We start from the raw sequence: 10,438 nt of genomic DNA on the forward strand, positions 1-10,438 counted from the left end.
GGGGGGGGGGGGGACAAAAAACAAAGCACTGCCTCTACCTCAGAGAAGACCTTGAGCGAGGGGCAGGAACACAGATTCCTCAACCCGAGGGAGCCCTCAGCGGGCCTGACCTCCCAGGAGCAGCAAAACGAGGAAATTCCACACCAGCCCTGGGATGGTGGGCCCCAAGAGCAGCCTGCCGGTGTATAGAAACTACGGAAACAAACAGGAGTCTGATCTCTCCCCACCCCCCATCTTGTCATAAATAAGATTTCAGGCCGTGTACAATTTTCCTGCTTTTGTTTTGACTACTTGGCTCACCATCATTGCAACCTCACTCTCAACAGCCAAACCAGCTGCTTTCCTAAAACATCAGCAACTTTAGTCTCTCAAAAGCAAGACCCTTGCAAATCCAAGCAGATGCTTTACAGAATGGAACCAAATCACCACTTGCATCTCACACAACACGCACATTCTAAGCCTGTTAAAACATCACCAATGACAGAGTCCCGTAATCGCTGCAGGCGGGAGGCTGAGGCAGGAGGATCACAATGAGTTCAAGGCCAGCCCAAATTCATGAGACCCCGTCTCAAAAAAATAACTAAATAGGCCGGGCGAAATAGCTCAGCAGTCTAAGGCGCCTGCTTAGGCAAGGTAGGCACCTCCATCCGATCCTGGCGCCACACGTACACCGGCGCTGCCCCCTCCGGGGCATACTAGACAGGCCACGGAGGCCACGGAGTCCAGGCGTGGTGGTACACACCTGTAATCCCAGCACTGGGGACGCTAAGTGCAGGAGGCTCACTATGAGTCCAAACTGCACAGGGAGACCCTGTACCAAATACATTTTAAAGAATAACAATAAAACTTAAAAAATATGATTAATATACAAGCAAGGAGATATAGGAAACATTTTTATGTTTTTAATTCTTTTTTTTAATGCATTTAGTACAGGATCTACAGAGTCTCACTGCACAGATCAGACTCTAGTGATCCTGGTTTCAGCTTCCCAAGAGCTGGGGTTACAGGCGCCTGCCACCACGCCCAGTCTCAGTCCATGTCTCAGCGTTGCCCTGGGCAGGGCTGACAAGGCATAATGGGACTGAACCCAGTCCCCTAGCACATGCCTAAACAGGTGTTTTAGTGTGCTGAGCTATCTGGCTGGCCTAAGAAATGCTTTAAAATACATATAACAAGGGTTACAGGGGCTCCCTTCTGACTGCCTGGGAGACGGCTGACCACCAGTGACTCAGTCGGTAGCTACCACTCAGCATCCAATCACAGGCCAAAACTCAAGACACTGCAGACATACATCATGAAAATTCACCTCCAAAAACACATGGTAGTGACGAATTAGGCCAGTCTCACATTCTTTTAACAATACCAAAAACAACTTGGTCAAGGAATAAAACGCCAGAGAACTTGGTAGTGCATTCTTGTCATCCTAGCACTCGGGAGGCTGAGGCAGGAGGATTGCCAATATTGTAGGCCGCTGAATTAGACAGAAATATTCTAGGCAGTCAGACAGGGCCAGGCCCGCAAGGAGACAAGATGGAAGACAAGGTGACTTTGCAACTTGGAAGAGACAGACACTCCCATATGGGCCACACCTCAAGACCAAGACAAAAGAGGAAACACAGCTACATTCTTCCCTAGAGATAGGCATCGGGGATTAATATCCTAAATAGGTATCAATTACCTTGAAAGAGCCCAAATGAGTCACTAGCCCAACCCCCAGCAGGAAGAGAACCCTGTCCCATATTCATGCCCCCTTGCTACTGTGACTTGCTTCCCCATCTGATACTGGATTTAATCAATTTTTACCTGAGCAATGGTCCTTGTAATCTCATTGGTTGGCCATAGTTTTGTCCCACCTCATGCCCACCTAAGCGAGTTCTCATGTCTTTTCCACCACCTTAGACCCACCTCACCGCATGGTTTTCCTCTATAAAAGTCCCTGGCGGAGACAGCTTCCTGGGGACTACCCGCTCGTGCCCCCCTTCCTGTCCCTCTCTCAGACAGAAGCTCTCTTCCCCTCAATAAATACATTCTGCTCATAACCTCCATTTGTTCCTAAAATTCATTCTTTGGTTTTAGAGAACACAAACTCATCAGGTACCTTTTAGGTTGGGAGATCAGCTTTTCTCCGTGTCACTTGGAGGTTCCCTGTATCAACACAAGTTCAAGGCCAGCCTGAGGTACAGAGAAAGATCCTGCCTCAAAGTCCCAGAAGGACAGATAAACAAATAAGTAAATAAATAAAGAGATAAGAAAGAATTACATCCTACCATGGCCAGCCTGAAGACAGCTAAGCCTACAGGAAGACCTTCTTTTCAGGGCCAAATCATCTAGGACGAAGGTCCCTACCGCTCGGAAATACAGGCAGAGATGCCCTAAGCACCACTCTGCCTGGGGGCTTCGGAACAGGACTGCACTACAACCCCAGGAAAACCATCATGCTAGTGTTGTTCTGTGTGTGTGTGTGTGTGTGTGTGTGTGTGTGTGTGTGTGTGTCTGTCGTGCGCATTCCAAGCCCAGAATTCAGAGAGGAAGTTCACTGAGGGTAGGGCCCCTGTGACCCCAACCGCAGTGGGGAAAGGCCAGGTGCCCGCTAGGGCAGGGGCAGGACAGACTCTCCACTTGCAGTGGCCACTCATGTCCTCGCGTGGTCAAGGCCCAGAGGTGCCAGCCGTGGTTGGCAGGACAGCAAGAAGGCAAGCACTCTCTCACATTTGTATAGCAAACACAAGTGTCCCCCAAGAGACGAAAAGACAGCCCTGTGCGGGATAGAGATCAGGGCGGGGGCGCCGACTGACAGTGGCACCCACAGCTGGTGACGGCATTTTTCTCATTGCAGTGTCCTTCCAGGAGCGGAAACACACCCACAGCTCTACACCTCACCTGCCCATGACTGCAATACTGGGTCTTGGATGGCACAGGACACTGACACAAAGCACAAAAATGTGACTGACCTCAGGCCGGGCACAGCTCTGAGGCGGGTGCCTGCCTTGCACACGCAGGGCATGGGTTGGAAAACAAGAGAAAGTCCCCTGGGCTGTGGGAACCCCTATGCTGCTGAAGAACACTGCGATGGAAGATGGAAAAGGAGAGCTGAGGGGGTTGATTCCTTCCAAGGGGTGGATGAGGACCTGGGGCAGGGCGGCACCCTCAGCACTTGCCCAGAGCCCTACAGCCTCGCCCTTGCTGCCCCATGCCTTCCCACCACTTTCAACACAGAGCACTGGGGAAAGCAAGGGCTTGAGAACAACCTCGGGCTGGGCTGTCCTGGAGGAAGAGGAGGACCACCAAGGGGCTGGCTGCCAGGCAGGGAGCCCAGCCAGAGGGCAGGGCTGTGAGAGGCCGCCATGGCGACACCCGTGAGCAGGCCTGGGCATTGGCGACTCAGCGAAGAATCTGCCCTCTCCTCTGTGCTGTGGTACCCGGCGAGGTACTCTGAGTAATCCAGGGATCACTCCCAGCACACAGAGGAGGGCCAGGTGCCTGCGGCCCCGCCCCACCTCACAGAGGGGCCGTGAGAGCCTGCAGGTTTCCTTCCAGGTCTTGGGGCCATTCTCCTCAGACCCCAAGGGACAGGACCATGAGTTGCGCCACGTTGTTCCTGAGGACCTAACTTGGAGAAGTATCAGCAAGCACAGGGCTCTGAGGAGGACAGGCCTGCTTCTGGCAGAGCCACCCACGGACTCACACATCTGCTCACAGACGGGACCAACCTCATACCACTGTCCTCCTCCTGGGCACCCCCTGAGCCCTGCGCCGCTTGCTTCCTCCCAAAGACTCAGCGTCCATGAATAAAATCTGCCCTCCCTACGTGGACAGTGGGCAGTCCCCAGTGGCACCCAGGTCTTTGCCAGTGAGCACAGCAGGCCCAGCCTCCAGCCCCATTTCTTCATACCCTGATGACACAAAATACTTCACCACTAAATGACTGTTGGAAAGCCTCAGGCATGAGCTAAGACAGTTTCATACCTCAAATAGTTCTGACACATTTTCCATATATTTCCCTGTTTTTACTTGACAGCTGACAAGCAAATTTCTACACTATTAAATTTGCTAACCATTTTTCAGTTTCTGGTTTCAGATTTTTTTTAAAGGTAGGGTTTTCCTCTGCAGTTCAGGCTGGCTTTGAACTTACTATGTAGCCCACACTGGCTTCAAACTCACAGCAATCCTCCTGCCTCAGCCTCCCGAGGGCTGCGATCACAGGCGTGCACCCCATGCCTGGCCTTTGGTTTCAGATCTGAAGGATCCAAACGTCACCCACCACCGCCACCTCACTGGCAGTCTGCACTGTCCTACTCTGCACAGTCAGTGGCCTTGTCCCTGTTGTTGCTGTAAGGAGCAGCAGCCTGGCGTGGAGCGTGTCCCCTGGCCTGGGAGCCCGAGCTGGGGAGGCCTGGCTCTGCCCTGGGAGTCAGCTGCCTCGTGCTTCAGATGCGGCACCATCTAAGAGGCGCTGGGACACTGCCACCTCCCCAGACAGCCGTGCAGGGTGAATGATGGCTCCGAGGGCCTGAAGTCGCTTTCCTCCCTCGTGGGCCTGGCTCTCACCTGCAGCAAGCCCCACCCCGCCCGGTGCTCCCCCACAGGGTGCGAATGCCCAACGCCAGTGACTCACGTCTCCAGTCCATCCTCGGCCGGCGCCAAAGTGGGAAGTCATGGTGGAAGGGCTGGTGGAGGACAGCTGCTCCCAGTGTGGCCGCAGGGAGGCAGAGAGTGAGGGGAGAAGCCAGGAGAGACGCCTTCCAGGCCACCGGTGGCGAGCAGCTCCTCTGACCAGGCCTGGCCTCGAAAGCCCTGCCTGCATGAGACACCAAGACCTACACTACGACGTTCCGCCCGGCCCCCAGAGGCTCGTGCCCGCCCTTAGCCAGCGTGCATCCGTCCGCCTCTAGGAGTCTGTACCAGCACTGCTGAGAAGTCCAAAGCCAAAGTCTCCTCTTAGCTACGAGCCCCTATAAAATTCAAAGAATTATGCCCTGCTGGTGTACAGTGCCTCCGTCAGGGTAAACGCTTCCACGGGGGATAGCGACCAAAGCAAGACCCAAACCCAGCACGGCACACGCTGAGTCCTGCAGTTACATGTCCAGCCCCGGGGCAAGCGAGGACAAGATGTGAACAAAGGGCTTGGGCGGCCGGTCCCTCCCCACCCCACCCCGCAGCCTGCAGTGGCCCCCAGGCTCCAAAGAGCAGGCCCTGGGCCCGCAGCCTTCAGCAGACGCTCCGCCCGATTCTCCAGCAGGCTGGGGTCACCTGCGCTTCCAGCCAGGCTCTCGCAGCTTCAGCACGGCATGGACTCCAGGGCTGCTTCTGAACTCCGGACAGAAGCGTCCCTGAGCCCACAATGCTTGCATTCTGTCTGCCAATAAACCCAGCACCAGGCAGAGCAGTTGCCAGGCCCTGCCACACCATGGCTGCTGAGGCTGCCGGGTGCTGGACGGCTGAGCTTCAAGAAACTCTTTCCCAGCTGGCCCTGATGAGCGAGGTTCCTGGGGCTCGCTTCCCAAAGCACAGCCTTTTACACCCTCGAACCAGTGAGGGCAGGGGCTTCTGCCTTCCGCTGTGCCCACGAGGCATCTTTCCTGTTGTTCTATGTAAAGTGTCCCTTCTCTGGGAAGCCAGTCCTTTATAGCAACAAAGTCCTTCTGAGCAGAATGTTGCAGGAGCTTCCTTTCAGGCCACCAGCAAAATTTATTAAATGACTCAATTTGGGTTTTTGGTTTTGCTTTTCACTGTGAACCTCACCGAACACTGGCAACAGTACCCATGCTACAGCATGAACGCTGAGCTCCTTTGATATTTCCTCTGCCAGATTAATTAGTCCCTGACTCTTAATTTGTCTCCTACAAAGTCTTAGGACATTAAGAAAATGTAGGGGCCAGGGAAATGGCTCAGTGGAGTAAGTGCTTCCCTGGCAAGCGCAAGGGCCTGAGCACAACACAGACAGTTTTGAGTCCAACCGGCAGTGGAGTACTTGTTCCCAACTGACACTTTCTTAGCTGGGTCTTTACTACCTGCATTTCTGTCAGCATTCTGTCTCCTGAGCGCAGGCCACAGTCTCCCTCCAAGGCCAGCTCGCGGCACTGCAGGGCTTCTGCCCCAGCACCACCAAGGCAACTCAACACCTCTCCAAACTCCTCCTCTAAGCCAGTTCTAAAGGCTTCTAAACCACATGGCCCCACTCTTTTGGTACTCAACTCTTAAGTCACTTTCCTGTCACTGGAATAAATGCCCAACACCCACAACTTAAAGGAGGAGAGATTTATTTCAACTCGCATTTTTTTTGTCCATAGCTGGCTGGCTCTGAGGCAGGAAGGCACATTGGAAGGGCCTGGGGAGGAGAGGCGCTCACAGCTGGGAAAGGAGACAGTCCCGTGACTCCCCTCCTGCGACAAGCCCTCCCTCCTAACAAGACAGTTAAGCACCCCACGGTCAGTCACCTTCCAAAGGCCCCACACGAGTGCACGAGGCTCCTGGGCACACCTAGATGAAAAGCATCGCAGCGGCTTCGATGTTCTAGGCGGACAGCTCATTTCGCGCAGACAGCTCTACAGCTGCTCCAACATGCCCTCCCACTCCCTGCTAGCTGGTGAGTCACAGCAAGGAAGCTCTGCTGCCCACTGTCCCCGGGGCTGCCACTGTGCTCCGCACACGGAGGACCCTGAGCAAACACCCACCGTGAGCTCTGCCTCCATCTGCAGCCATCAGTGACAGCCCACACGGGAGCTACATGAACAACAGCAAGCTGGAGACCTCGGGGGCTCCTGGGCGGGCCATACTTCATCGCGAGGAAGGATCCCAGCCACGGGCACAGAGGGCGTCGAGGGCCCAAGGCACCCCCCCCCCCGCGGCACACCAACTCTTCTGCACCCTCAACTTCACCCCAACCGCGGCGTGCTGACGTGAGCTGCCGTCTGCTCTATCACTGTGTATCCAAGATGGGGACAGTTACAAGACAAAGATCATTTCTTCAACTCGAGGCTGGGATGTCTGAGGTCAGCACTGGCATCCACCAGGCACTGGCTGGTTTTAGACCAGAGCCACTCTGCAATGACCCATTAATCTAAGTCTCCCCAAATCAGCAGACCCCCCGACTCCACTCCCTCCCCCAGGTCCTACCTCCAAACACCCCTGGAAAAATCTGGTCACTAAGTTGCCAACACACCCAATCTGAGGGATGCATTCAAACCACAGCATTTGCTTTCTTCACTCAACTTCTGTTGTCGTTGTTCACTATACGGTTCAGGCCAGCCTTGGACTCCCTGACTACGGCCATCCCTCTGCCTCAGCCTCCTGAGTCCTGGAATTGTGGGCGTGGTGGAGTCATCTTTACTTCATTTCTAACTGGCATATCAAATGGAACAAAGCACAAAGAAGACCATGGGCTCTCCTGGCCAAATGCCCACCTCCCCACCAGCTTCCTCTGCACCACTAAAGTCCAGCTCTTCCTCTCTCTACGGAAGCCTGCAATGCCCCAGGTACGGAGGCCACAACGAAGCTCAGCAGTCAGCACTCCAGCGCTTCCCACGTCTCTCCAGCCCCACACACACGCGCTTCCCACCTCTCTCCAGCCCCACACACACGCGCTTCCCACGTCTCTCCAGCCCCACACACACGCGCTTCCCACCTCTCTCCAGCCCCACACACACGCGCTTCCCACCTCTCTCCAGCCCCACACACACGCGCTTCCCACCTCTCTCCAGCCCCACACACGCGCGCTTCCCACCTCTCTCCAGCCCCACACGCGCTTCCCACCTCTCTCCAGCCCCACAGTCTGGTCTGCGCAGCACCTAGTGTGCCTGTTCCAGTGTAAAAAACACAGCTCACCCTGCTCACAATCACCATGGCCTCTCCCTGCAACCAGAATAAACCCAACTCCAGCAAGGGCTGGACACCTGCTCAACAGGATCCTCTAGGGCAGAGGACGAAGCTGCAGCCTGGACTGCCAGCACCCCTTCGAGTTGTTTCTGGGGGCAGGTGGGGGGAGATCTTCGTGAGTGTTTTGATTTTGGTTTTTGGAGACAAGGTCTCACTGTGTTATTTAAACTTGAATTCCCTAGTAGTCCAGGCTGACCTCAAACTTGCAATAATCCTCCTGCCTCAGCCTCCCAGTGCTGGATTACAACAGGCGTGAGCCACCTCCTGGCCAGGTGTTTGGTTTGCTTGTGAGAAGGCCCTCGAGATGAAGCCCCAAGGAACATGTTCCCACGGGCCATGCTCCCTACCAGCGGCTCTGCTTGAACCATGACTGTCCCACTGGATGGCATGGTACAGACCCACCAGGTGGATATAAGCCACCCAAGGGTAGTCAAACACGTACCGCAAGGGACTGAGCTGCTGGAAGGAGCAAACCAGTCAAAATCCACCAATCTACTGAGACCTGGAGGATGCTTTGTTCACAATAATTTCATTCATAATCTCGGTCCCTTGTCCTCACCTTGGAGGACATCCACTGACCCTTCTGGAAACTGCAGTGTGTAGACTAGCTCAGCCCTCACCACAGGAGCCCAGGAGTGAGCCCACCTCTCCTGAGCTGAGCCTTCCCCTTCCCGGGAAGCCTGCCTCTTAAACTGTCTCAGGGGCCTCTATTCCCACACGGGCATGTTCTGTATTCTGAGATTCTGGTGCACAATCAGATGGAGACAGCAGCACTGAGGAAAAGCAGAAGCTAACTTTCCTGTGGTGAATGGCCAGAATTTGGTTCTTTCCAAAGTTCAGGGGCAGGGGGGAATTAGAAACAACTCATTAAATCCTGGCAAAATATCAACCTTACCAGTAATTCTCTTACAAAACCCCTTAGTACTGGTAATAATTTTCTGAGCCTGAGATGGGGCATGTGGTGTCACCAAAAGAAACTCCAGGGGCTAGCGGGTCAGACCCAAGGCTCTAACGAGGCAGTAAATGAGCTGCACCCAGCTGGCAAGCCAGAATCTCAAAGTCACAATAAAAGACGTGCAGGGGCTAGAGTCCAGCTTAGAGCACCTATCTAGTGTGCAGATGCCCGTGGCTCTAATCTCCAGCAAAACAGGCACACATGTGCACACACACCCACACACAGAGAGAAAAGAAAAACTTTCTAAAAACGTTCCTGTTCTGCCTTGGTCTCAAAGCGTGGGAAGCATGTTAGGCTCCCTCATTCTGTCCCTCCTCGACTGCCTCAGGAAAAAGCCCATTCATTCTACCTAAAACCAAAACCTCAGTTTCTCTCTCTCTAAAAAGACCAGCTTGAACGCATGAAAGCACAGAATCTGACCTCAAAACCAAGGCAGCGGCACGCAGCCACCCTGCAGAGCGCGACTCACCAGCTCTGCCGTTCAGTCCTCCCAGAGAACCCTTGACTTCTGCATCCTGCACGGGCTGGCCCAACTGTCCTCCACCAGAAAATCAGCAGGAGCAACTCTGCACCTGAAAGTGCGCCCCTCGAAGTCAGATTCATTCTGCAAATACACCTGTCAAATGCTGCGCCGAAATCCTGATAACCAACACCTGTGAAGAAGGAGCGCCCACCCTGGAGCTTGACCCGCCACTGTTCCCTCATTCCCCCCACTGGAAGCAGGTGCCCACCCCAAGGAGACGTTGCAGGTGTGCAGGCACGATCGAAAGTCACAGCGAATGCTTTAAAAACTATCATGAAAGAAATGTTGCCATGAATCCCGTTTGGACACCTTCATCCCATCCTATGGCCACTGTGCACCGAGCTACAGTCCTCTTTCTTGAGTGCCTTAGCAGCACTGTCCAGGCTGACTCCATATCCTGAATGGATTCAAAATATTTACATTTCATGGTTATTTTGGCCTTGAGGAAGAGGAAGGAGTGGGATGGTGACAGGTCCAATGAATGAGGTGGATGAGGACAGTGGCATGGCTTTACAAGCTGCCTCTCCCTTGGGTGGCGCTGGGCAGGAGCAGTCACCGTGTTTTTGATCACACCACGGAAAGACAGGAAGGAGAACTCCAGAGCTGCCGCAGAAAGTGGCCAGAACCTGAGGTGCGTGGAGGGGGGGCGCATTTCGGGGGATTTGTGGTAGTGTGACGAATGCTTTTTATCTCACCCCGCGTGGTCCCTGATGATCCCGCATCCTACCCAGTTCTGAGCCAGTTCGGATAGCCCAGACGTAAAGGGTTCAGCCCTGGCCACTGTCCCAAGGTCCCGCCAGATGGGACCGGGTGAACCGGACCGGGCTCCGCGCCCCGGAGTCCGACCAGGAGAGCTCTGCAGGTCCGCCCACGAGACGAGAACCGGGGCCTGGATCCGGGAGCCCGGCACCCAGCCCGGCCACACCCGCCTCTGCCCCAGCTGGGGACGCCACGCGGCTCCCCCGGGCGGGTCGGGCGGCAGCGACCGCCCCGGCCTCGGCTCCAGCACCCTCCTTCCACAGCGCCCGCACCCGCTCACCTGGCCCGCGCAGCACTCGGCAGACATCGTGGCGGCCGCGGCCCCG

General features: G+C 55.0%; 1 protein-coding gene across 4 annotated transcripts in view; it reads right to left on the reverse strand.

Moving 5' to 3' along the window:
- The window catches only part of Serinc5 (serine incorporator 5), a 76,555-nt gene extending 66,123 nt beyond the window's left edge, over positions 1-10,432 (reverse strand). For 3 of the 4 annotated variants that reach the window (XM_023700961.1, XM_023700960.1, XM_023700958.1), the window contains exon 1: positions 10,393-10,432. In XM_023700961.1, coding sequence (XP_023556729.1) covers positions 10,393-10,419 — 27 coding nt within the window. In that variant the 5' untranslated portion in view covers positions 10,420-10,432. Of the gene's footprint in view, positions 1-9,299; positions 9,323-10,392 lie in introns of those variants that run through there. The other variant, XM_023700959.1, reaches the window with a different exon arrangement.
- Between the last annotated feature and the right edge of the window lie 6 nt (positions 10,433-10,438).

This window comes from Octodon degus, unplaced genomic scaffold (assembly GCF_000260255.1).
Source record: "Octodon degus isolate 3935 unplaced genomic scaffold, OctDeg1.0 scaffold00129, whole genome shotgun sequence".
Lineage (NCBI taxonomy): Eukaryota > Metazoa > Chordata > Mammalia > Rodentia > Octodontidae > Octodon > Octodon degus.